Source organism: Haliaeetus albicilla, chromosome 11 (assembly GCF_947461875.1).
Source record: "Haliaeetus albicilla chromosome 11, bHalAlb1.1, whole genome shotgun sequence".
NCBI classification, from domain to species: domain Eukaryota; kingdom Metazoa; phylum Chordata; class Aves; order Accipitriformes; family Accipitridae; genus Haliaeetus; species Haliaeetus albicilla.
In genome coordinates this window covers 36,860,380-36,888,320 of record NC_091493.1, presented here as the reverse complement: position 1 = coordinate 36,888,320, position 27,941 = coordinate 36,860,380, and the positions used below count along the sequence as shown (strand labels likewise).

Below are 27,941 nucleotides of genomic sequence, written 5' to 3'. Positions count from 1 at the left end.
AAGATGGAGATGAAAATGGAAAATCCAAACATTGTACCTCAGGAAAAACAGTATTTGAAAAATAGCAAATCAGGTAGTGATAAGCCCAGCCTCCTGTATGAGCCTAACTTACCTTTGCTCCTTTTCTGTTCCCCAGCTGCATTACAGTGGTTGCACACACACCCTACACCCTGCTGCCATGTGGTTACTGTGATTTATGCTTTCATCCGCAGTCAGCTACACGATGAAGCTGTTCTAATTCCTATGCTGTAATCCTTCAGACTTCTACTGGTAGGAAATACTAAACAGAGAAAACTGCAAAGACAACAGCAGAACTTGCAAATTCTCTGGATTTGGCTTCTGGTGCAGGGATATCTGCAATGCCAGCATTTCTGTGGCAAACCTGGCTTTGTCCCCGGAGTCTAGAGCTTCACAGGAGTCTCTGCCAAAACCGTATCATTTGGTTTTGCTCTCCCCATGGGCTGCTCATTATTTATTCTGGCCAAATCCTGTGATATTTCAGAAGAGGAAGAGATAATTACTGCTTGGACAGGAAAGCCTGCTGTCTCGGGATCTTCTTTCCTCCCTTTTGCTGAAAGAGACTGTGCTTGGGCTGTGGCACCCTGCTCCCCGACGGAGTACCCAGCCTGCCCCATCTCCAGCCCTCCTCCAGCCGGGAAGCAGGCAGGCATCAGCCGACCTGCCTGCAGCTGGGCTTGCAGGCAGCAACTGCAGGCAGCACAGCTGATGGCTGCTTTGCCATGGGGGCATCCTGGCCTTTGCTCTCAGGCCCCTGTCAGCTGCCTGCAGCTGGGCATCGAAATCACATGCTTGGGAGTCCTCTGTTCCCAGAAAATGACTGATGTACTCAAATGCCTGGGACTCCAGATCCATCTCTTGTGGCATAGGGATGTGCCTGGCTTAGCTCTGTTTGGGAACCAGCTCCTTTGTCAGAGACAATCCAAGAATATCCAAGTGGACTATGGCCACCTAAGAAAGCTTTTAATGGGAATGACCTGGTGATAGGCTCCGGAGATCTTCTGGAGCCTGGGAAAAACTGGCAGACAGGTACTCTTGCTCCAGGGTCAACAGCTCGAAACACATCAGGCAAAATAGGGAGTGCCTGCAGATTTCCAGCAGTGTGAAACAGTAGCAAAATAAGCCTAATTATTTTTACTTGTTTAAATATGAAAGTGAATCAGTTGTGGTGATGATCATTACCTCCTGCATCATACCTGCTACCTCAAAACGGTTCTGCACCCCAACAGTTGTGGCAGCATCCTAGAAAGAAGCTGGAATTCCTTCTAGCAGAGCTCACTGCTGAAGGTGGGTCACCACAGCTGCGACGGGCACCCTCTCCGCTAGAAGCTTTTTGTTGGTGGTGTTTTAAGAGAAAATTGCATATATTAGGCAGGCTTTGAAGTTACTACCAGACTGTGACAACTGGAAGAGATGAACAGAACATTATAGCTGGTTTTAAAGATGAGGGAAGTCTTGACCTGCTCAGGTCTATCAAGGAGCTTTGGCTTTCAGAAACTTAGAGAAACGTAAGAAAAAGCAAGGCACCGATCAGATTTAGGTATCTCCCAAAGTATTGCAGCAGTTGAGAGGGTGGTTACATTCCTCATAAATACCACTTAACACAAGTGCATTAATAAAAGAGAAGGCACTTTCTCAGAGCATTACTTCTGGGACTGACTGGTAAGAATGAGAGTAATTCCGTCACCAGCATCATCTGGTTTGAGTGTATATTCTGGATTGATGCTGCCTCAATGGGTTTCTACAGCTCTCCTGATAACGGAGCACAGATCTCCACCGCGACTTCCCAAACTCTGTTGTTGCAAAAGCAACAGTAGATGGATAACACCTGTAAAGTCTGATGTTGTATTTTGAAATGTATCTCATTGAACCTCTGTATTATAAGGATGTGGTTGCCTCATTTGTTTAAATGCAATAAGCATTTAATGAATGCATGTCCTGCCTTCCTAACAATATTGAGGAAAAGTTTTCACTCAAAGTTGATGCCCATAAAGTATAACCACCAGGTAGCAGGTTCCCCTTCTTAGCAGGTCTGAGTATTTGCTCTGAGTTGCAGCAGACTGGAAGTAACCAGTCATAGCCAGACAGCTTTAAATCATGTAACATGAATGTACCAAGCTTGTTTCTTTTCCCTGTCAACCTTACCAGGGCAATATCTTAATGCTCAAATTTCATTCATTCCCTATTCTTTGATGTAGTCTTCCTCTAGATTTATATGCCGAGTTGCAGACAGGAAAAAGAGATTTTACCACTGCGTGGTAAAGAATTTTTTCAGGAGCTTCTTTAATTTCCCCGCACATTGTAGAACAGTACACTGCAAAATTGAGAGGCACATTTCTGAAAGTTTGAGGGAAAGAACTAGGAAGAAAATGGAGAAAATCTAGCTTAACGACTCTTTCAATTTTGAAAATTGCAATTTGACAGCAACCCTGTGGGCTGGGAAATAAACGTTCATGCCTTTGCCTCTATAGTCATTTGATTGATGTCAAATTGCTTAAGATGAAATAAAGAGTGAGATGCAGTCATATTTTTCCAGCTTCTTTCTATAGAATTGGGGTCACAGTATTTGGGATCAAAAAGTTATTTATGACATTTATTTTCTACCGCTGATTGCACTTTAGCCTCTCAAATTCTTGGTTTTATCATGAAGATGTACCTTTATATTTAGAACTTTGCAGCACCATGGTTTCTTAGACAGAAAAAGTACACTTCTGATACAGGAGCCCACCATTTCCAAGACTTAATCCTTTGATCAGTACAGATTCTGATCCTGACCCTACAAGACCCTTAAATGAACACATTTTAAAGCATGGATATAGTCTCATTGACTTCAAAGGGTATAAATGCAATATATTCACCTATACGAATATGTATCTTCATATCAATAAAGGTTCTTCCATGGCCGCCTCTTACCAATACGCTCACGCTGTTGCCAGGATGAGCAGGGCAAGTCTTCCCAACTGACAGAAAAAAAATCTCTTCCAAAGAGAGAGAGCAAGTGAGAAATCACACAGGACTTCAGTAACAAACATCGCCTTCCTTTCTCCCATTCCCTCCCCAGCCACCTCTGCTAGACAATACGGTTTTCCCCTGTACAACCGGATTTTGGGTTGATTTTACTGCCTCCTGCAAGGTTAGCGCACAGAGTAGACGTGTCTTGCACATATGGCCAAGAGTAACGTTTGTTGCAAAGGTGTTAGAAAGTTTTAACAATGCTGGGTCTGGCTGCTATACAATAATTTCAGGGCTTTGCAGAAGAGATGGCTGTCATTAACACCATTATTGATGGAGACTGATGTGAAGAAGGTAAAGTGACTTGCCCAAAGCCCACCTGCAAACCAGATACACCCAGAACCCAGGTTTTGCTCATTGCCAGGCATCAAAAGCTGTAAGTCATATCGCAAGCCACAGCAGAGAAAAATAAAAAATTACTTAGCAGGTATGCTGTGACAAATAGACCTCACCCTTCATATAAGTTTCTTGCACAAACAGGTGTTATTTTACAACACTCCAAAAACTAGAAATAGGGGAGCCTAGGTGGCTTCCTCATTTACACTAAAAACCTTGCTTTTAGATAGTTAAAGGTAGGTGAGATAAATCCATCTCTAGATTTTCTACAAGAATTAAGACAACTAAATGTTTTTTTAAATGGCAATTCAATTCCTAATGCAGAGATCGCCCTTATACAATTTTATTCTCAAATGCTACTCCATTCATAATTTTTACAGCATTTTGAATTTAAAAAACAAAAAAGCAGACAAGAATCACCTTATCGGAATAACAGGAAGAAAATTACACTGACAAAAGATAGGAAATTCAGAGTAATTAAAATTACTGCTGATTCTATTTTTACCGAAGTTAAATGCTACATTATTGCTGTTAACTTTATGTATCCTACAGCTTTTCATTCATTCCAGTACCCCAAATGTTATTCAAATGTAAGAAATTTAAGAAAGAACAGCCATCCAGAATTGAAAACAAAAGGCCCCCAGCATTTAATATTACAACATGCATAAAAATAAATTTAATTAGTCACCAAGGGAAGGGGGGGGGGGGGGTGTTACTAAAACTTTATAAAGATAATTACCTGATATAAAGAGCAACTAACAAGACCATTCTGCATTGGATATTATCCAGAAAAAAAATCAAACCTATGTTGCTGCTTCAATACCATCTAATACTAGGAATTGGCAGAAAACCATCTATTCTATGAATAATAGCTCAACAGTCCCAAAGGACTTCAATACATGAATAAGAAAAAAAAATCTCAAGCCTTTCCAAAATGGTGCTAATGCTCCACTGAAACTTAATTTTATAATTTACTGGCAGTCAAGATGGCAGGAAATAAAATAATTTGCTATATATTCTGCACAACAAACCCCCTGCTTTTCCTGGGAAGGGTAATTATCCCTAAAAAAAAAAAAAAAGGAAAAAAATACGACATCTCATATTAAGCTAAAGTCTCATCAAGAAGAGAAAGAGTGCCTCATTACATGTAATTACCAGGGAATTAGAAACATCATTTAACTAAATGAGCGAATAATGCTCAGGATATTGAAGAAACTTGCCTGCACTTCTGCAGAGCACTCTAAGTCCCATTACAAAAATTGCACCTCTTTAATGGAATAATTTTAGGCCTTGTCTGCCTTGCTTTAAAAATAAAGAGCCTCAGAGAGGCAGAAAGAGGCTGAAACTACCATAAACAACTGTTGAAAAGAGCTGCAGAGTAGGAGCAGTCTCTACTGGATACCATGATTTAAAATGACTCATAATCTAACATAATCATGAAAATTAAACCTAAGGACTTGGGTGGGAGGATGGGCGAGAGGGAGGGAAACGAATTACCCTTTTTAATTGTACTTACTCAAGACTACAATGTATTTATAATTATACATTATAGAAAATGGGTGAAAGATTCTAGGTTAAAGGTAAATCTTATATAGAGGGATGAAAGGCGGCTGCATTAGAAGCCAGCTCAAAAAAAAAAATTATACCTGCTGATAGATACTTACTGTCCTGCAATGCAATTTTTTTCTAATAGTAAAGAGTTACTAGGGGAATTAGTAACAGCCATGATAATGCACTACATGCAAATGACATAAACCACAGTCTCTATTTTAGGAATACTATATCTGCCTGTAAAGGTGATTCTGATGCTGTAGTAACAAATAAATTCTGGAAAACATTATTTGCCACCATTTTGGCACAGAGGTTGATCCTGTGCCAAGAGAAACAGGGTTTTCCTCACTGATTTTAGCCAGAGGAATTGTCTCCAAGCCTTATATAGCAAGTCACTAAATTGAAAAGATTTCCCTTGAGTTCAAAAGGGTTTGGTTAGGGTTTGGATCCTGGTTCCACATCACTCTGCAAGGAACTAAATAACTGAAGTGACATTATAACAAAGTCCCACCAAAATGTCTTCAAGCTGATGCACACGAAAAGCATCGCTTTTTTTTTTTTTTTTTTTTTGTAATAAAATGTCCTTAGAGAAATGAAAAATGCAGAGAAGTAAAACAAGAAATTAGGGGATACATATAATACATCATCTGAAACATGTACGCTTCCTCTATTAACATCTTCATCCTTCATTTCCTTCTCTCCACAAAAAAAACCCACCTCACTGTAGAGATTGTAGGCAAATAAGGATGGCTTTTTCTTTACTGTAAACAGTTCCACAGCAGAACAAGATGTTAGCATAACAGATACTGAAATAACAGGAAGAAAAAGGAACTATAACCCCAAAGTGTTGAATCGGGACATCTCTGCTCGGTAAAGCAGGATATCAGAAAATTGATGATTTTTGCTGCTTCCAAGATCATAAACATTTCAGACTGCTCACATAGGCTTAGCTTGCAATCAGAACAGCAAAAAAAAAAAACTGTTTGGGAATTTTTTTGGTTTAGTTTGAGGATTTGATGATGATTTAGAAGACAGTCCAGAAAACAGCTTGTGAAAATGTTAGGGCTTTATTCAATGTCTCAAATACGTCTGCCACTTAGAAGTTATATTTGAATTATTTCTGACTGTAGGAATAGAGGCTTGATGAAACATTAAACATTTAAACAAAAAATTGTCAGTGACATGGGGAGGGAGGGTAAACACAATTACTTGGAAACCAGTGAAATTTCCAGAATGTGAAAGAAATAAGATAACCACTGACGACAAGAGAGAAGAAATTGGTTAATAAGCAGTGTGGAAGGTCATTCAATGCTGAAACAAAAGCACAGGTGGGACCACATGCCTTTGGAGTCGTGCAACTTGCAGGAAACTCCTGATGCTGGAAGAGGCACATGATGAGAAGCACTAACCAGCATCCTTGTTCTCCCTTGCAGCTCAGCGGGCGTAAGCCCTGGTGCAAAGCTCCCGCATACTTGAGATGCGCGCCGTTATCTTCTGCCCCGAGAGGTGAAGTGATCACGCAGCGGTTTCTCTTTGGGTGAAAGTCATGAGGAGGCTTTTCAGGTGCATCCTAAAACAGTGGCACCTGAAATTTCAGTTGCTATTTAAACGTCACAGAGAACAAAGCAATGGTGAACGTAGCCCTGAAGGACATAAGGGGTGTTTGAAACGCCAGCGCTATGCTCACCAATGAGAATAAAAAGGGTGGGTTGTGTTCTTTTTGAACCTGCACGACTGAACAGCAATGGGTGAATCCTGATGCTGCCACAGGCTCCGCAACCTCACCTACTGTTTATAGAAAAAACAGGTTTTTATTTTGTATTTGGACACTTGCAAACAACTGCCAAAATAGCTTTCATCCTATGCTGGATTGATCAAGATATTGTATATCGTGGATACTTCGGCAAAAGGCATTGTTCTTACAAAGTAATTGAAGAAGGGTACTGGAGAGTCTTAACCTTAACTGATTTTCTTATTCCAGTTCCCTGAGGAAATGAGATTCATGCAATGAAATTGGCTGTCTGTCTGCCCATCCCCTTCTCCTCTCATCCCCCTAATAACTTTGGAACTGATTGACCAATTACAACTGAGTTTGACAGGGGAAGGAGTCTCAAAGATATCAAATTCCTGTATCCCTCATGAAAGCGGGCAGCCAAGCAGAGGAGACAGCCTTTAATAATGTGCCCAGGAAGGAAAGGCCAGGAAATCTACCTGGGAAAAGTTTCCTCCTGATTGTGGAAGAGTTTAAGTCTAAACTTGATTTCTCATGTGTCTAAGAAGGAGCAACCACAAAACCCAACTATGTAGAAAATCAGACTTTGTTCTGCGACTCACTGCATTACTTGTTCACCATCTAGATAAATTCCATTTTTGTATGGACAATCTCGAGACCAATACAAGAAGAAAGAAGACACAAGTGGAGATCAGGAAAGAAATATGACTTTGATTTGCATTTGCAGCCTCCATATTGATTTCCACCTCCATCAGAAAAAGTGTAACTCCAAAAATTTCCTTCCCCACCTCATCTTTAAAAATCTCACTTCTAAGCCCATTATCTGCCTAATTAAATTTTGGATGTATAAAACTGTTAGACCCATCTTTCGGGAGACTGTACGCTTTAATCGCAATTACATGCTGCATATTTCATGATATATATCTTTTGCGTATAATTAGGAATAAAAAATGTAATCCCAAAAAGATGTTTAATAATTTAAATCCTGAGGATTTGATTAAAAGCATTCGAGGATTGCAGATGACAGGGAAAGAACAGTGACTCCATTATAACCAAGGGAAAAATTCAAAGATTTAAGCACTTTTTTTATTTTTCAAACCAAGCACTATAATCTTAAAAACAAAGATTTTAAACAGGAACAGATAGATACATTTCCCCAGATATATTCCTGCCATTTAATTTATGGTATAGGACTGAGGTTTTTGCAAAAAGGCCAGATGTTTCGTTCGAAAAGTTTGTCTACAAATATTTCTCACAATGTTTCCCTCCAAAATCTCATTAGCAGAAATTAATGTACTCTGACAGAAACAGGGCATTTATCTTAGCACTCAGGCAGCATCACCTCCCAGCGATCGTGTGTTTGCAGGCCACTACATAAAGCCTTTGCAGGAAGAATCGAACAATCTCAACATAAAAAAATATAGATGGAAGAGAAAAAGCCAAAGTCATGTTCTCAGATGTAATTTACAAATACAAGAGATATTTATACTATCTTGTTAGAGTCTGTGTCACCAGTTGACATCTTTTCATGATGCAGAGGACGCTATGGATTATCACTAGCAAGTAAAAAATTAAAAACAGTAACTTTACATATTAAAGCAAATATCAAAGAATAGGTTACATGTCATCATGGGACTGGGAATAGGGAGGCCTCTCCCACTTAAAAATACCCCATGTGTTTGCTTCCAGGGAAAATATACCTGCAGCTTCTCAACAGCTTCGTAGCAACAGACGAGCATCCTACAACGCACAAAGCTGCACATGTAGCACTGCAGCAACTGCAGCTATCGACTCCCCAGCAGAACATGACATGTCTGTGTGGGACAAGAAAACCAATTCATCAATAAGAGTCATCAGAAACGGGGTGTGGAACATGCTAAGTAAAAAAAAATAAAATATATATATATATTCTTAACGTCTCCACTCTTTTGTCTGCTGCACAGGCTACAGCTGTGCAATTTTTTCTTTTTTGAGCTTTACAAAGCAGATTACAAATTCTCTACTTAATATTTCTTAATAGTCTTTGATTTACAGGGCCTGAATTATATATTTTTTCTGCCTAGATAATACTACGTAGAAACATGATAGCACATATTATTATATTTAAAAGCACCACCTCTAAAAATGCTTGCACTTTCATCCTGTTACATCTATCCTTCACTAAAGTAGTAAATAAAGTCAATCTTTGTATTCTGTTGGAATCTCATTATGCCACTTATTATTATGCAGTACTATATATCAACACAATAGTGTATGCTGTATCATGGTATAAGAAAAATTTGCATTTAAGAAGATTCATCTGAGGATCTTAACTCTCCTTTAACAATTTGGTCTCATTTACCTTTACACGGAAGCACTGTTTGTTCGATGGACAAAAATATTACATCACAGGAATAAAAAAGATTAACTCACATAACTCCCTACAGCAAGTCTACAGCAGAGGCAAAAAATTAAACCAATTATGTGAGCTAGGAATCAAGAAATCCGTTCAAGTCCTGCCTTTGCTCTATGACAAGGAAATTCGCTTCCTTATTCCATGCCTTTGTTGACATCTGTGGAATGAGAATATTTCTTCTCTCTCAACCTTTGGCTGTCTTGTCTATTTAGGGAACAAATTCTCAAGCCAGAACCATTTCTTACAATGCATCTGTGCAGCATTAAGAATAAGGCAATTGTTGTCTTTGTTGCATTGTTGTCGCTGCAAAACAGTGGAGATTTGCAGCAAACACAAGCAGGGAAAAGCAACCCTTGCCTAGTTTAATTTAATTATTAGGAACTCTTTGGCACAAGTGAATAAATTTATTGCTTTGTTTTTACTTGATGCTACCTTGGCTCTGTTTTTACCAAAGGAGAATATAGTGGGTCTCTGTAAGTGCAGAATTGATTAAAATACACAACTACATGCCACACTGGTACAAGAGTTGTTTAGTGCCAGCCGACAGTGAAGCTAGCTGCAAGCTTAAACCATAGTTATTGTAAGACTGGTGTAAACAAAGTATTTATATAGCCAATAAGAATCAGCTACTCTGCTTTATTAACCTTACAAAAAATCAGAAATGCCTACAAAATTAGTACATACATTGAATTTAAGTATTGTGGTCTTATTTAACAGGACAGTTCTGCAGAGCTTTCTCCCAGGTGGAGCTCCCCAATACCCACCAGCTCTGGTGCACCAGGTCACACTGACAGGGTAAGCACAGACAGATTCAAAGCTGAAATGAGTTTGCCTGTTAATGGTGGTGTGGGCCATGGAGGAAAATAAAAGCCTAGGAATTTAAAATTTTTAAATAAATAGGAATCCCTGCCTCAGTTACAAAGAATACTAGTTTGCTGTAACAGGAGCGATGCCAGGTGAATGCACGATCAGAGACAAATTTAGCAGTGTAACAACCACAAGTGCCATCAGTACTAGCTGATCTTTCCTGCCCAAAGATGGAACCAGTTAAAGCCACACCATTCCTGGCAGATGCTTGTCTAACCTGTGCTTGAGAAATTCCACAGATGGAGACACTACAGCTTCTCCAGGCAATTTATTCCTGGGCTTAACCATTCTTACACTTAGAAAGTTTTTCCTAATGTCTACACTAATCTCTGCTGTAATTTAAGCTCATTATGCCTCCTCCCAGTCCCAGTGGACATGGAGAACAGTTTATTCCCTTCCACTTTGCAGGTAATCACAGGAGACTGAAGACCTATTACATCCCCCGTGTTGCTATCATGCGTTAGCACATTCATATCTTTTCATGCTATAAGAAAATGTATGATATAGTCAAGAAGTGCCACACATATAGCCTTATGAAATAAGACATATTTCACAGGAAGTGCCTTTAGCATGCCAGTCATAAGAATATCTAGGCGGGTCCTATATTTGACTTTTCATTTCTAAATACTAGGTATCTAAATGTATTACAAAGCATCAGTTAAATACTATTTTGAACAAAGAAGCCTGACACGTTTCAGAGCAAATGTCAGGTTGCTGGAGGACTAGAAGTTATATCAGTTGCATATTGACTAAAAAATTACTAGCCTTGTGGTTATGATTATACTAAACAACATAAAAGCAGCTAATGGTGTAATCACCAGAACAGATGTCTGCTAGTCAAAAGAAATAGGTTCTGCTCCAGACCACTAATACCAATCACTGATGGTGGATGCGTCATTTAGGCCAACATTTGCAAGAGTATCCAATAGTAGAAACGCCCAGCTTTTGGGCATCTATCTTAACCGATGCACCAGCTGAATTACGGCTGAACTTGGTGACTACATGACTCCAACTACAGAAAATCCTTAATTTTCAAGGCAGTAAAACCTACTAGACACTTACAAAAGTGTGAGACAGTTAAGGAAGGTGGAACTAGCAATACCTACGCAGCTTTGTAAATGTCATTCTCAAAGGCGTCACTTAAGCCTTTGTGTTTGGGGCTCAGAGTTCAGCTTTGAGCTCAGAGCAGGAACTGGTTTTGCTTGCGAAAACACCCACCTAAAGGACACTTTTTTTTAATATATATTTATTATAATAGCAGCAGCAGCACAAAACATCACGTCCGAGATGCAGCACAGCTCCAGACCTGTATGTGGTAACCATACATTGATTATCTTGAAGTACTGGCCAACAGAAAAAAGTACACTTACCAGCATGCTTTTGTAACATTCAGGGCACAGATGCCACTTGGCTTCTAATACCACAGTGTTATGAGGCTCTTGGGAGAGACAACCCGTGGTATTTTTTTCCTGAAAGCAGTCAACAGTGATTGATGACTCTATTAGAATGACGGCTATGACTCCATGTTTTCTGTATGGCCCTCAACACCATCCAAAAAGCAATGACTTAAGGAGCTTTTTTGATCTCAATTCCTCTGATCAAGAGTCAGTATATCCTCTTTGTTCGGCTGCTTGTTATATAGGTCAGAAAAGGCTTGTTTCGTGATTTCTCCAGCTTATGAACCTCTGCCTTGACCTGCATTTCTAGAAGAGAGCTAATAAAAGGAAGATTAATCTTGTAAAAGAAATAGCTGTATTCCATCCGCACATATCTGTACCTAACATAGGGACACAGCTGTAGCCCTGACCAGCTAACATTTCTCTTCTCAGTTATGCCTGGTTGTCTCACTATTTTCTACAGACTTTTGTTTGTTTCAAGCATTTACATAAAACACCAACACATCACAAGGAATTTTCCTACCATTTTTAAGCCAAAATGGAACTAGTAAGTCCATCCATTTCCTCCTATGTATCTTGGGCTAACTTTGCCCACTGAAGCATGCAGATATCAGTACATCAAACATTAACAGGTTTTTTCCCTGGATACTTACCAATGAAAAGTTGCACAGGTGGCATCGTTTCCAGGTTATGTTATGTGTCTTTGTTAACCAAACTATTTGGAATTCCCGCAATTCTTTCTTTGTTTTCCCCCTACGTTCTCCAGCTTATTTCACTTTGTTCCCCACAGTTCTACCCCTGTAACTCCCCACACTATCCTCTCTCCATTTCACATGTTCCTTTCTCCACATCATCACTAAGCCACCTTTTCATTCGGCACAGCCTATTTCTGCCTTCACACATTATTTATTTGGTCCCATCCTCACTTCAAGGTCTCTCTTCTCCACAAGCAGGATCATCGTTGTGCTTTCAGGTAACCACAATTTATTTGTGGGCTCAGTCCTGTGTTTTGTAATATCATACACTCTCAGCTGAGAAGAGATGGAGAAACAACAGATATTGCACGTTTGTTTTGCAGATACATATGTATTTATACCTGCACACACGCACATTGTGGCATAGGAACCTGGAACACTTGACTGTTTTTAACGCAAAGTCTGCTGTTTCAGCCTACAGTTATCCCCCAAACTAGGAATTTTGCTTACTACTTCTTCTCTAGTCATTCTTGCAGAAACCTTTGGTTCCCATGGTTAGGCCCCAGACTCTATGTATCAATGCATTCCTTAAACAAACAAAAATAAAAAAAACAAACACCAAGGTGTCATCACATCCTAAAGTGACAGCAAACCTTCAACCTTTGCCCATCATCACCAAGTCATGTACCCTCAATGCAAAAAAAAGCCAATTAAAATTGGAAGAAATAGGGATGGTACACATCTATCAGAATAGAGGCAGGATGCTACTGAGGGCATTATTCATATTTAATTCAGGAAGATTTTTTTTTTTCAAACCTATCAAAAACAGTTTATACTATCACAGAATCCATATCTAGCTCATGACAAACTATAAAATATTCCACATAACTCATTTACTATGCCTACCTAGTAACAGCTCAAGCTTGTTAGCTTTCTGCACACACAGAGCCCAGCTTCCTCTCCATCACCACCTTCTTTGCAACGATCGGTTACTATTTCTGTTGTCAGCAAGTTTGTTCTCTTAAAGGTAATAAAGTACTCCCACTGGCTATGCAGGCACTGATAACTCAGAAGAGAAAAAGTTGGAAGTAAAGTATGAATCCAATCACCACTCCAAAATACCCACACCTTAATCATCTTTGATAAGCCTCAGTTTTGTTCTGTCCCTCCTTACTGTTCACTACAAAGTGAATACTTAATGCTTAAGTACTTCCCAAACACCTGATACAAGCTACTATTAAGAGAGCAGTCTGACAGTCTGTTCTGCAGAGTTGGACGAGATAGCTTTTATTGGTGGTACTAATCAGAAAGCATTTAACTTTATTTCCACAATAATAACAGGAATGTGCAATATTGAATATATTCTTTTTAGCAGAAGATGGATTTGCAGGTTAGGTTCTTGATCAGATCTACATTCCTGCTTAGAAAAAACAAACACACAGCATTTAAGTTGTTTTTTCTAATACTACTATCCTAAGAAATTTTTAATTTGTCCAAGTTCAAGCATCTCCTCACACCCACCCCCTGCTCTAAAGAGGCTGATACAAAATTTGATTACAGATTAGACTTCTTACCAACTGACAATAAGGCAAGCAAGACATTCAGAGGAACAGCATATTTTCATGGGGTTTTGTGGCCAGAATGACATCTCCATTGTGGGGAGATTCCTCTTTTCTACAGTTCCACTTGTGTTACTCCATAAACCCTGGGCTACCAGGTCAGATCTGCAGACCTGGAACAGACCACTCAGCTGTAGGCTGAAACTCTACATTTGCTCCCCTCTACCCTCAATTCTTCCCAAGCATCATTAATTTTAAGCTTTTATGCAGTATTTGAAAGAAACCCAAGTACCATGTGTTCAAGTTCTTTCCTCCAGAAACAGTTAATGATTCTCCAATTAACATTCAAGTCAGAGATAAACAAGCCCACCTAATACAACTTTAGGCTTTTGTAGCCCTGTGAAAACATTGCCTGGAGAGCCAACATCCCCAGGTAATGAAGGAATTCCCAGTTCATCTCACTGGAAAAAGACAAAAGGATCAGAAATTTTCCGTCAGGAAGATCTAGAACTCAAGAATTCTTGCAACTTAAAGGTTTGGTCTTAACGTTTGTTTCACAAACAGTAAAGGTTGTTACACAAAGTATTTATTTTCAAAATACCTATAGATATTTATTGAACAATTATGAGACCACTGAAAGTTTTCATAATTATATACTACAAAATGTGCTAAGTTTTTATAAAGGTATATGCAAAGTTGCCTACAGGACTGAACTAATTTAGCTACAGACAGCAGATAAAGAAAACAGTTTCACTAATATTATAAGCAGGCAAGTAATGACAGATTAAGATGTACTACAATACACAAACAAGTATTTCTTAGTTAAAAACAACATCAGTACAAAGTTTGTTCTTCTCACTTCTACTGTTTTAGTTTAGACTTGTTAGGAGCAGGTGGGCACCTCTTGCAGAGAAGAAGTATCACCAGAAGTCTAAGTAGACCTGAAATAAATAAACTGTATTTCAGCAAGCAACATTTAGAGTAATCATAAGCAGGTAAAACATTCGACATTCTATAAAAGCAGAAACGTGTAGAAAGACCACTTTCACTTGTATCATGATACAATACATAATAATTTAGTGATCAAAAAGCTGATCTCGCCAAGTTTTCTTTATATAATACAGCACCATCTTGATGAATTTAAAAACACATCATGCAGAAATGCTAAGTGATTCAAATTAATGTGCAAAAAGATCACTATGAAACAACTATTAGTCTTCTGACCTAAGTAGCTTACTTCTAGAATAAACCAGAGATGACTCACACTACTGTAACATTAAAATACACACATCATTCTTAGTGCCCTAAGGTTGGCACAAGCAACTTGTAAATGTCAGAAAAGCATATAAACCTTGTTAATGTTTTCAGAAATTCATTTAAAGATAGAAACAGGTCCAAAAAGATGCCTGTCTAAATGCATTGCAATTACGTTACAATTATTTTCCAAATACACAGATATGCTCTGTCTTTTCTCAGCTCATTACTGACTCAAACAATTTGCTCTTCTGGGATCAATTGTTTGCTAATAAATAATTGTTTACAGTCACAAAATGATATTAAGCAGTATTCTTATTAGTTTTCCTTCTACAGCCTAATAAGATTCAAAACTAGCTGATTCCCAAGAGTCTAACCTTAACCTTGCTGTGTTTAACAGCCCAGGAAATGATGAACCATCTGTTTCAGAAAATAATGGAGGGCCAAGAGGAAATATTGTTTAATTGTAGATTAACCTCCTCATACGGCAGAATGAAGCATCTACAGAATTAGCAACCATAACTAGCAATGAACAAAAATAGCTTAAAGCAGCTTTTACTATTACAAGACCAACAGCAGCAAGTATTCTTTTATCACCTTTTTTTAAGCCCTCCCAAATGTATGTAACAAGTACAACCTAATTTTAAAAATAAATTTGAATCACTATCTTTGGATTTATTTTTTTTTAATTGAGGAAGCCCCAGAAATAAATACTGAAATAGTTCTGGTTTTATTTTTCCATGAGTATCAAAATTATTTTAAAACGAACATCTGCAAGTGAGAGATAGTGTATTTACTCTTCTGTAACTTCCACCTCACATCTCCACAGCGATAAAATGGCTGCTCCAAAGCAATATACAAGTCACTTAAGGAGGGAGGAGGGGGGAAGGTCTTGAGGTTTTAAACTCAAGAACTTTGATCACTTATGTGTGTCTATTTACGTAGCTACTTAGATAATAAATAATGGAGACAACCAGATAAAGTGTAAGACAGTTTGAGTACTGGAAGAAAAAAAAAATAGCAATGACAAACCACAAGAATTTGAAAATAAAAACAACTGCTTCTGTGCTAGCATAATAAAGAGTAGTGCAGTTCTCCACTGTGACAGCAATTTTTCTATGTAACATTCATGCCAAAGCAAGCTTAACAGAAATCTTTTACCTCCATCAATCAGTTTGCCCCATTTTGACAGCAACAATGATAGAAAAGCATGTCAGACGGCTGCAGCGAACTCAAATACATGCTAACTGTGAAAGCTTTTCCTTGATTTTACACAACCTTCCTGGAACAGTATCTAGATTCACTTCTGACTGTGACAGCTGGGTGCATACTCAGTGCGTAAAGATCTCATTAATTAAAAGTTTTAAATATCCAAACACAGTAACATTTACTCAAATTATTCTTGAATTCTTCACTTAATTCTTGAAGCAATGAGGTAGCAGTAACTCCACCGCTTCATATAATAGCACCCATTCAAAAAGGATAAGAGTTTGACATCCTTCTCCTACTAAACAACTAGGCACAATTTTATCCATCAGACGTCTATCAACCTACGGATATTGAAAGCTTGGGCGAACAAGATAAAATCAAAACCAACCCTACTGTCAAGCTGCGCTATCTACTTGCATCAATAATGCTATTCATGAATTTAGGAAAATTAATAAATCTTGGGATGAATGCTCAGAAAGTCTCAAATACAGGTGAAGCATACTCACTTCGGTTTTGTTTCTGCATCTGTCACTTGGCGAATATAGATACCATCTTCAGGATGTTCAATGTCATCCATTTCATACATATATGAAGAAGCTATTGCAAGGGTAGTTCCATCATTGCTGAAGGCAAGTGATGCTATGCTTGTGGGATACCGATGGAACTGACACAGCCGCTTTTTATTAAATGGATCCCAAATATTTACAAATCCATCAGAACCTCCTGAAAATTAATTTTTAATAACAGTTTGTAAATTATAATTGGGAGAACAGTAAGACTGAAAAGATACAGCAAAGGGGAAAAAAAAAAAAGGAAGAGAGAAAGTTACCTGGAATTACTTCGTCAGTAAAAACACAGGGTTATAGAGTTGCATAATTCAGTAAAGAGCACATTGAGTATTTCCCAAAATCCCTGTTAAAGCAATTAACGCTCACTGCATCAAATAATTTAAAAACCCTGCTCATTGCAAGAAATACGATTTAAATGCTTAAAAAGTAAGGGCACATGAAGTAAGCTGACCTGTTTAAATCAAGAGTAAAGGAATTGATGCAAGTGTTGCAAAAGATTGAGTATCTACTCTACCTGTAGCAAACGTGTTGTGGACATTGTGGAAAGAAATAGCATTAACTGGATAAATCTGCTCAATGTTGTTTTCCTTCAAACGGTGACATTTGAATGCGTATTTCTTCTTCTGGATTTCTGGACTTGGATCCAAATATTCCACTGCAACACGACCTTCAATAGAACTTAAAACATAACCCTGCCAAAAAAAATTTGGAGATACACATTTTAGAAGTTTACAACTGGAAAAGAGATTGCAATACAATTTATCTTATATCCCTCTAAATTCAAATAAATGAATTGTAAACAGTCTTAAATTGTGTACAACCAGAAATTGTTTGTTACCACAGATCCATGGCATCATCAGTAAAATCTGCTTCTAAGAAAGAAGTAATGAGAATATCTCGGAAAGCTTTTTTCTGCATTGCACCATAGTTTTAAGCTGAAAGTGAGACTTTTAATTACCCCCGCAGGTCCAAACACAAGTTGATTTGGGGAAAAAAAAGTGTTAAAAGTGTTAAGAACCCCTTGTATTCACCCACCTATCCCCCAGGGCCTAAATATCTGAAATATTAGAGATACTCACGGGACTATTTAGTTTCAGAATTACATTAAAATTAGTTCAGAGCTTTATACTACCAACTAAACACTCAAGTTGAAATAGTCTTTTCAGTGAAACTTGATTATAAGTGGCGTCCACTTATCCAGTTAATTACAGTCCTGACTTAGAGCTACCCGAGATGCTTTCATTATAACTTCTGAGTTGAGCCCATAATAGATCTCCAGAAGCGGGACTGTAACGATATCTAGCTACAGCAAGGTTCTTTAAAATCCTTGACACAATACAATCTGGAAGATCAGCTTGTTTTACTATAACTAGAACTTAAAACAGACAAAGCATTCATGCCAGTTCAAGACCAAGTAACTAGGTCTCGCAATTCCTGTACTATCACTACGTACACAGAAAAATTCCCTTCCAGATTAGTTTGTCAGAAAAAGCTAATCATCTTGCTTTACTTCAGAAAGAGAAATACCACAAATACGCTACGTTAACCTACACGGAACAGCTGTATGATCACCTAAATTGTGCAGTTCCCCCTAGATAATGGATCGTGGGTTATTGAGTGCGTGACACAGACTCAAGACTTAAAAAAAAAGACAGAAAAATATACAAACGACATCCATACAGTTTTAATCCTGCCCCTATAGTTCACAGCCTATTGAAGAACCTAGGGCTACAATGCATAAATGCTGCTGAGCAACCACCAATTCTGTCTTCCTCTCTTCTACTGCAACTTTGTGGGGTCCCTTTTTTGGGTTTTTTTTAATTACATGCCAGCATTGTGATGCATTAAACAAGCTATTTTTAAAAAAGGAGACAAAATTGCCAAAAAAATGAAAACATAATACACTGCTAAGTCAGTGACAAACATTCCTAAGCTGCACTATTAAAAAGAGTTAACCTGCAACAAGAAGCCTCAACACCATTTTTTTTCCCCCTCCCAGAGTTTGATTATGAAACTTTGAAGACCAGAAATTTTTTAAAATGAAATATGCAGAAAATTTGAAAAATAAACCACCATTATTCCTAAAGAATACTCAGCAGAAAAGTAATTACTGATATGGTTCCCATACCTGTTTATTCGGAAACGCTCTGATACAGCGGGTTTGGTACTTCAGACTTGACTCTCTTCGCTGCTGAACATAACCCATGTTCCGCAAATCCCACACCAGCACTCTCCGACCTGCCGTCCCCACAATCAGTCTATCTCCAGACACAGAAAGCGTGTAGACCTTTTAAAAAAAAAGAAAATTACAATAGTTAACACTTATTAGCCTGGATATCCATTGTTCTTTGTACAAAATAAAATGTCAGCAATATGCAATAACAGAACAGGTGACATCTACAATAAAGTCTATAGCTATAGAATTCCCTTTAGCTTTCATTTATAACTCAAATTTGGGATAAACAGCAGTGGTGTGCAGCTGGTTAGTGATAAGACACTGATGTAGCATTTTAAAAGCTCACCCTTAATTCTGTACCCTAGCACACAGCTGAAAAAGTCAAGCCCACTGCAGTCTCATACTACATATAACTAATTTAGTAAAAAAAACCCCAAATTTAATATGCATTTGCTCTTGTGCAATTCTACATTTCAAGCACATTTGTTCAGTTACCAGTCTCCAGATCTCAGCGATATCCAAATAATCTTCCACACGTGAGATTTCTTCCTTTTGCTGGTGTTACCAATGTTCTAAATGCTACACATGTACAGAAGTATTTCTGTATCATTCAAAAGGGAAATCAGTATTATTCGAGTTTTCCTCAAAAATTATTTCAAGCATTAAACTTATTGGGTATTTCAAAGCAAGAGGCAAACAGATACAAAGTTACAGGGTGGGAAAAAGGGCATGGACATTGGAATTCATCTTTGCTTGGTATGCACAGCTTGCATTCCCCCACTATCAATTCATGATCCTGCAGTTTAGTTTTACAATACCACATAACACGTTTTTCTTCTCAGTTTTCCTCCATCTGCTAATCACGTGTTTTTCTTTTTAAACAGAATACTTCAAGTTGACGTTCATGTTAATAAAGGGAAACAAGTTGCCAAGAAATAATTTAAAAAAAAACACAGTACTTCGTATACTTTAATAAAACTAAGTGAAATTGAAGGAAGCAATATGCTTGACATCATTAAAAAAGACTACAGCTTGGAATTTCAACTCTACTCCAAAAATTGGCTCAGAGGTTCTAATTTTCGTTTATCAAATTTCTCATGAAAACATTCAACATATAAATCGTTCTGTTTCCAGCTATTACTTGGGATGCAGTTAATCTGGAAATAGGTTAAGAAAAAGGTTCAGTCAAAAACTCTGTGCTAGCAAATGAATTGCAAGCTGTTGATACACAAGCAAGACAGAATCCAGCTACCTATAGCTGTCCTGTCACTGAGCTGCTAACAAGAGCTAACTATAGGAATGAGCTTTTTCAAAAGTGATCTAATGCAGCTAAATACATAGGAATCAGATATTGTCTACACCTCAGATCAAGAATTGAAAGCGTAAGAGATCTGGTATCCTGCCAGAAGGCTTCAATTTACTTTTGGCATGTCCTTGTAGAATTTCATTCAAGCACCCAGTTTCACTTTCTGGTTCTCTGATAAAGCCCAATAACATTACCTGGTTCTGGTAAGACTGCACTGAAATATCAGACAAAACAACTTTTCTCTCCATTTGCTATAAACATTTCCAGAGAAACTATGTTTTCAAAAAGTTAATTTCTAATAAATAACTAAGCAGACAGATGTGTATGTGAGTTGGTGTATGTGTGTGTATACATATAAAAAACTTCCTTTAACCAATCCACATTCATTCAGCATGCATTCTTGTTCTAAAATGTGATTATTGAACCTCCCTCTTAAGACTGAGGTCTTAAGATGTGGAATGTCTTAAATGTTCACACAGGAGTTGCCTGAAACCCCTGATGATCCCAATTGCCAAATCTGACTTGCGTACAAAAAGGGCAAGAAAACTTTGAACCAACAGTAGTCACACACTTTAACAAGACAGTTTTTCAAATCTCCCTTCGTTATTGATGTAAAAATTGATCCAAAAATATTAATAAACATTTTATATGTATTTGTATACATGTATGGAAACAAAGGCATGAAGAACATTAAATATCTTAAATCTTCTTTACAAACTGATGTCACACCTGTATAGTAAGTATTCTTTCTACACCACACAATCATAAATCAAATGAAACCATTGTCATGCAGTTGAGTAGGTATACACATTTATCAAAGGCAGTATTAAAAAAAAATGACATAATGAACCTTGCTGAACCAATAAGCAGCTTGATTCACTGTGGCTGTCCATTATATGATATTCTGTCAGCAATTTATCACAGTTCTTTACATGCTACATACAACTATAAATCAAAACAAGAAATAATGCAATTACTTTATTCTGAGCAAAGGTCTTGCCAGAAGTAGATTCAGCTATGTTGTAACAAAATAGCTATTTAGATGCAATAGGGAATGTAATGATGGCTCATAATTATGACTTGACACAATACAATGTGACAGAGCTAAATGAAATTTAAAAAAGGTATAGGCAAAAAAAAAATTCATGTGTAAAATTATCCAGCAACCCAGTCTGTGTTTAGAAGTCTATAAAAAAACAAAACAGAAATTACTACTCTAATTCTTTCAATGACACCATTGTAAGCAGTGTAAAGATTAACACGCCATATAACCATTAGAGAAAGCTTATGACATTATATTTTACCTTATTTCTCTTGGTCTCTCATTAGCACAGAGGATTTTCATATTAGGAGAATGTCTGAATTTACTAGGCATTAGTACAATGACAGGTAAATTACAGTACAAGCAATTCTGTTCAATCTTTTAATACAAGTGAAAAAACAAAATATTATTTCAGGCATCGTAAATGGCCTCTTACTCTATCTCTACACACATTTTGAAATAATCAGACCTTATGACTGCCGGGATCTGATATATCTAAAAGTCTTAACATTTAAGGAAAATGATAGTGCATATTACAATTAAGCCAAGGATTATTAACGATTGTGTGTGAATTTCACATGCTGTTTTCATTAGGTTTTCCTTCCTCAAGTTTGTTTTCAATTATAAGAATTTGGTCCACCACAAGCAATGAGAATTAAGTTATGCTCTCCTATTGATGAAAGCTCATAGCCTTAACCTAAAAATTGCAATATATTCTGAATATCAATATTTTTAAATGCAATATTTTCACAGCTTAAAAACCATTAAACGTAACTTTTCAAATTCAATTCCATTTATTATTTAACATATCACCTGGAATACAGCATGCAGTACGTACCTTTTCAGGTTGAGAGAAGGTTCCTGCATTACAAGGAGTTCTGGGATCCCACAGTTTAACTGTTTGATCCCAGCTTCCAGTCACCATGACATTCACTTCTGGGCAATACTCAACACACCTGATAGGAGCATCATGGGCACCAACAAGGTTTTCTGTAAGAAAATGCAATATATTGCAACTTTGCTGGCTTTACAAACAGTCAGAATGTGTTGAATAAAGAATAAAAAAAGGACACAGTACTGCGGTACGAACACATGATTTTCTGACATTCCCACAGGTGTATTGATATGCTAGCAGTCCCTTTAAGGATAGTTCAGTCTTCAGAAGCATAACTTTTGCAAAGATCAGGACTGTTAAATTTAAACTTATGTCTCCTAAGATTATGAAAGGAAGTTAAGAATTTTAGGCAGCCAGAGAGAAGACCTTCAGAGGTATAAAGAAGCGTTCAGTATGAAATGGTATCACCACCTTTGACACAGACACCAATACAGAGAGTGACTTAAGCTTGTATATATTAGCATTATGACAAAAGAAAGAAATTAATATTACATATTAATAAAAATATTAATATAAGCACTTCTAGAAAGTCATCTATAACAGAATTATTTGACCTTTTTCATTACATTACTGCATACACAAGTTTGTCGAGCCCTGGCTATTGGTTGGTTCTAGCGATGACATTTGTCTCAGGCTGAGATTCACTTTTCTCTTTAACACGCATACAAACACACACAAAAAAGTTAAGACAAACTAGCTCCATAGTTTGCACTAACGAACCACTGGAACTGTTACTGTCAAGCAATGTTTTGTTAGAAAAAACTGTAGCATAAGGCCACGATGAGACAAAGCAAAAGCTTTATATACATTCTGCCATAGATGTGAAAGATCATTCTAAATACATCTAAACCACGAACCTTTGAAAAATAACATGCTCGGTTTGAGTTCAGCTTAGCTAATTCCCCCTAATTGAGACACAGAAGCCTATGGCAGAAGCAGGATTATCACCAGAAATCCAGTTCAAGGCATCCTACAACAAGCATCTACCAAACTTTCTGGAAAACCGTCAAACACTTCCATGCTTTTAGGTGGTACTTATTAGGGCCTCTAGTTATTCTGCTGGATAAAGGTACATATGATGTGAACCTTAAATCATCACTGTGACAAGTATATATATAGCTATTTCCTTTCCTTCCATTTTCACCTTCAAATAAGTAAAAAAAAAAAAAATACACATGTAAAATACGTCCATGAATATTCATCACAGGAAAAGTTTAAACTCTCAGTTTGGCAGCAACAGATTCGGCCCTTCTGTTAAAGGTGTTATAGCACATTCTTCAATTACACAGTAAGAAATACTGCCTTGTTCAGTGTCTTGGTGATGAGAAAGGGCTGCATAGCAAAGGAGAATGCTGAGCACTAACACCGACAACTTAAATCAATAAAGGCTACTACTTAAAGCAAATATCCCCCATCTACAAAACTTGAAACATATTCCACTCATGCATCTGAAGCTTAGAGCAGTTGTTGAGACCACTTACAGAATTCAATCTGCTTACCTTGGTCCGTGTTTAAATCGTGCATTTTCAATTGCTGATCTAACCCTCCACTCCAGGCATGGGTAGGATCCTATAAAGCAAAAAATTTCACCTTATGACATGCATTAAGTTTCCCTGGCTGCTCTACATTTAATCTCCTAGGCTCATAACACAGGACCTGCTTTCAAGAGTTTTGGGAAGATGGGAATTAAGACAAGGGTTAAGTTCCAGCCCAGATCTAAACAGGCAGATGACAGAAGCTTTGCAAAATGTTTAAGTAAAGCGCTTTGAGCTATATGATTTTTTTTTTTTATTTACAAGTAAAACTACAAAGAAACAAAAGCAGTTAGAGGCCGTATCAAATAATTTCTATTTCTGTAACAGCAAAATACATAACACTTATCTTTAAATGGCCATCAACCTAAGCCAGTTCCACCTAATTGAAGTTTATTCTTTCTAAAACTAACTTGGAAACTAGAAACCATTTGAGAGCCTCTGTGTTGCTCCACAGTACAATATTAGCTATGTGACAAAATGTTCAGTGAAAGAGGCACAAGCAGAATTAAAAATTTAAACTGATCCTTAAAACATCCTGTTACACATCAAGATCAAGTCACTGGAGGACATGCCAGAATACAGTGCAAAAAAAAAAAGACGCTAGTTGAAACTTTCCATCAAAAAAAAAAAAAGGCAAAACAAAAAAGTGGCACCAATAAATTTAAACCAGTCATATTTCAAATCCAGTGCATTAAAAATACAGAAATCAAGTGTCTGGTAAATGGCTCACTTGGAACAATGCCATGTTTCCGAAACAGCACAGTATGAGAAGGTTAAAAAGAAAAGAATAATTGGCTATGGGCATTTACTGTGAATAACGATTTCTGGCTATATACTACCAGTATGACTCTTTGAAAGAAACACGCACACAACTTACCATGCCTTAGCAGAAACAGCACAAACCAGCTCAAATTACTTTTGCCTATCACTTCTACCAGAAACAAGTTACTTGTGTGCCTGCACCCTTCACAGGAAATACCTATATTTAGGACTAGAACGACGTTCATTAAAAGAAGAATAATTGGCAAAAGCAAGCTATTTTTTTTAAACCTAGATTTCGGATAGGATTTCACTATCCCTTTAATTTCAGGGACTGACAATTTCTCATTTACCTTGGGCACTGTATGTCGATAAAATAATAATTTAAAAAAAAAAAACTTCACATACTTACGTAAAAAGCGCAGTCAAGGACAGCTCCTGAATGTTGGTATTTGAGTCTCATGGTGTTGGCAGGAACATCATAGAGCCGAACAGTTGTGTCCCAGGATGAAACAAGCAGAAACTGAGATGTATTTGGACTAAACTTTACTGATGAAATGCCATCGTCTGGAGTTTGATTTAGTTTGAACTCGTTTGATCCCGTCATCTGAAGACAAGACAATAACGCACAGATACCATTTTAGTAATAACAAGAACATAAGCCCAGCAAGTTAGTTAGCTGACTGATCCATCTTAAAGGTAACTTAAAGTAGACCTGAAAAGTTTACTAGGTTTTACACAGGAAAAATTTCAGAACACCCAGATTTCTGACAAACTCTCTAAAATTCAAGATGCTGATCACTGTCCAAGACCTCAATCAATTCCTCCCCCTATAGAGAGCTTTTAAATCTAAGCATCAAATATAACATGGAATAAACAGTAAAAAAGTTTATTTTTATTATTATTATCATCTATAAGCTTAGATATTGTTACTTACAAATTTATTTTTCCCCCACTCTACTGTGTATGTATGTGGCTGTATTTTTCAAAGTAAGTATTTATGAATTACTGTGAGCATCAGGAAGTTACTTTAAAAAACACAAGCAGGCAGAAGGGAATCTGATTTTGAAAAGTCCAACAAAAAGTACTGATTTGTTCCTGATTTGATATGACTGTCATATACTTCCAAGAATTGCAACTGGATCATCTTTTAAATAGTTCTGGGCTCTCTGCAACTTTCCAATCCTTAAGCTTCCAAAAGTGCTACAAAATATTTCCAATGAAACAGCTTTAAGATTATTTTTTCCTCTTAGAGTCTAAAGAAGGTCAGATCAGAAAAGAAAGTTATGCTTTGTGGGCTACTGAAATGTAGAGCAAACATATAAATGTGATGCGATAGGAAAAAAAAAAACAATTCAATGACAGATCGATGACTCTGAAGGTAACTGCAGCACTCACTTCATAGGACTAGTTGTATGTACAAAAATTCAAAGGAGAGCAGGGGCTATCAACAGCAAATTTCAACTGGGAAAACAGTGCAGAACTTACAAACACTCTGAAAGAAGAAACCGTTCATTATATGCACACCAACAAAATCACCAAAACTTTTTTTAAGGCTTCAGAAAGCCTTAACATCACGTTTCCCTTATGCTGAAAGGACAGAGAAGTAAATTAGCTCAGATTCTCTATAACACTATCACTCCTGAATTTGTACATACAACTGCAGAGGTAAGATTAGACCTCTGAGAATAAATCACGAGAGAATGAGCATATGAACTAGGACAAAGTTCAAATTTAGCGCACAATTATTCTAGTTCAGCACTTGCCAGTAACTGAACAATCATCAACTTGTATAATAATGTGAGCACTACACATTCTTACACTGGAAAAATTTCCTAAGTGGGAGCTTTGGTAGGTGTTCTGTAAGACATCCTTCAACAAAACAAAAAACAAACACACCAACAACACACAAAATGTTATTTCTGTTATTTCAACATGAAGTGAGAAAAAAAACTTTTAAGAATAGGAAATAAAAAACTTCTTAACCCCTTTTTTCAGCTCTGCTTCGGGAATATTCGGGCAAAAGAGAGACAGGCTTGAGAATTTGCCACACGTATTTCTATATGAATACTATAGAGAATTTGGCAGCACCTTCATCACACTTTCAACAGTGAAGTGTACCTCAGTGAACGTTTCAGGTGGATGAACAAAGACACAAAATCTAAAGGAATTCAGAACAACTAGGAGAATTAGACTGGACATGCTAATTGCCTTGTCTACTTGCAGCAGAAGACTCAACAAGCATGAGGATTTGAGGCACCTGGTACAACAGTTACCAACCAGCCCAAAAGCAATCAGCAAGCAGCACTCCAGGAAGCAAAGTTACCTACATCAGAAACCTGGAGGGATTGCAGAATTTAAATATATCCTGCCTTTTACATATGTTACCAAAAAAAAAAAAATTTTTTTTGAAAGTCACACAAAGAGCTCTGCACATTTTCACAAATGCAACTGCTTCACAACTGGGATTGCCAGACAACAGTAACTGCCACGCCCACCTGAAACAACAAAGTCCTGGTAAAATGTTCAAGCACCACAAGAGAGAACTCATAAAGACGACGTTATAGTGAAGATGCACACTGCAGAAACTGCGATGCTGACTAAACGACAGGGTGCACTTTTGCAATCCCATCATTCCAAAAGCTCATTTTTACTGAGCAGATAAGAGACCAGCACTTTTATAGCTCCTCTTAACACAGCGCACTCTCTCATTTAGCTGCACGGTAAGCGTTACTCTAACAAAGCAGGCCGCTTTGTTGAAAGCGACAGGACGGCCAGCCTGCACCTTCATTAAGAAGACACTGAAAGTACCGTTTTCATATTGCACGAGTTCCTCTCGCTGCTTCACGCAACGCCACGGAAAAGCTCTTTCTTCCTGCAGCTGCAGCAGCGGATCACGGAAGCGCTGAGGCGTCACGACCGCTCTCGCAGCTCGGTCCCGGGGAAACACGCGTCGGGATGCGGGAGATGCTGCCGGCTGCGGCGGGAAGGGAAGAGAGTGAGAGAAGGGCCCGAGAACCGAGCGAGGGCCGAGGCTAGCGACGGAGAGGCTGCGGCCTCGCCGGGGAACGGACCACGGAGAGCCGGGGCGCCCCGGGAAGGGCGGGAGAGGCCGTCCCCAGGCCGAGGCGCCCGCTCCGCCTCAGCGCTGCCCGGCGACGCAGGCCCGGCCGTACCACGCAGGTCTCCGCACGCACCCACCCACCCCCTGATCCGGATCAGGATCCGGTCCCGGTCCCGGTTCCCGGTCGGGCAGCCCGGTCTCACCTCAGCGTTCCGCCCCGGCCCCGCGCCTCACGGCCCACCCGACAACCGCCGCGCACGCGCACCCACCCAACCGCACCGCGCCGCAACGCGATTGGCCGGTTCGAAAGGGAGGAACGAGGCGTCCCGGCGTGCTCCGCGCGCCCGCAGCCCCCGGCCTGCCGCCGCGGGGCATGCTGGGACCTGTAGTCCGCCGGGCCCGGTGAGGCGGCGGCGGCGGCGGGGTTCGGTCGGTCGGCCGCCTTTCCCCGTCGCTCCCGTTATCACCAGCGGCTGCTAACGGGGGTTCCTGGGAGGCGGCAGCACCGGCGTTGCGGTGTCCCGGGGGAACCACACGGGCGGGTCCCGGGAGGGGCTGCGGCGGCCTCAC

The 27,941-nt window shown here is 38.5% G+C and overlaps 1 protein-coding gene across 2 annotated transcripts; it reads right to left on the bottom strand.

Annotated features, from left to right (window-relative positions):
- Positions 1–14,147: 14,147 nt before the first annotated feature.
- BUB3 (BUB3 mitotic checkpoint protein) lies at positions 14,148–27,672 on the bottom strand. 2 transcript variants are annotated; one of them, XM_069797174.1, is made up of 9 exons: positions 27,575–27,672; positions 27,119–27,284; positions 24,720–24,914; positions 23,513–23,582; positions 21,957–22,108; positions 18,723–18,881; positions 17,109–17,286; positions 16,532–16,748; positions 14,148–14,503 (listed from the first exon to the last, which is right to left on the bottom strand). In XM_069797174.1, exons 2-9 carry the CDS (start codon positions 27,125–27,127, stop codon positions 14,494–14,496), a joined length of 990 nt encoding a protein of 329 aa, XP_069653275.1. In that variant the 5' UTR covers positions 27,128–27,284; positions 27,575–27,672; the 3' UTR covers positions 14,148–14,493. The 2 variants fall into 2 exon arrangements, with proteins under 2 accessions (XP_069653275.1, XP_069653276.1); XM_069797175.1 differs by lacking the exon at positions 14,148–14,503 and having other exon boundaries at positions 16,528–16,748.
- Between the last annotated feature and the right edge of the window lie 269 nt (positions 27,673–27,941).

Coding starts and splice junctions, on each gene's coding strand:
- BUB3 (XM_069797174.1), bottom strand. Junction 23,583..24,719: donor TCCTTGACTGCGCTTTTTAC/GTAAGTATGTGA, acceptor TTTGCTTTATAG/GATCCTACCCATGCCTGGAG. Junction 18,882..21,956: donor CCTTCTCTCAACCTGAAAAG/GTACGTACTGCA, acceptor TTTTTTTAAAAG/GTCTACACGCTTTCTGTGTC.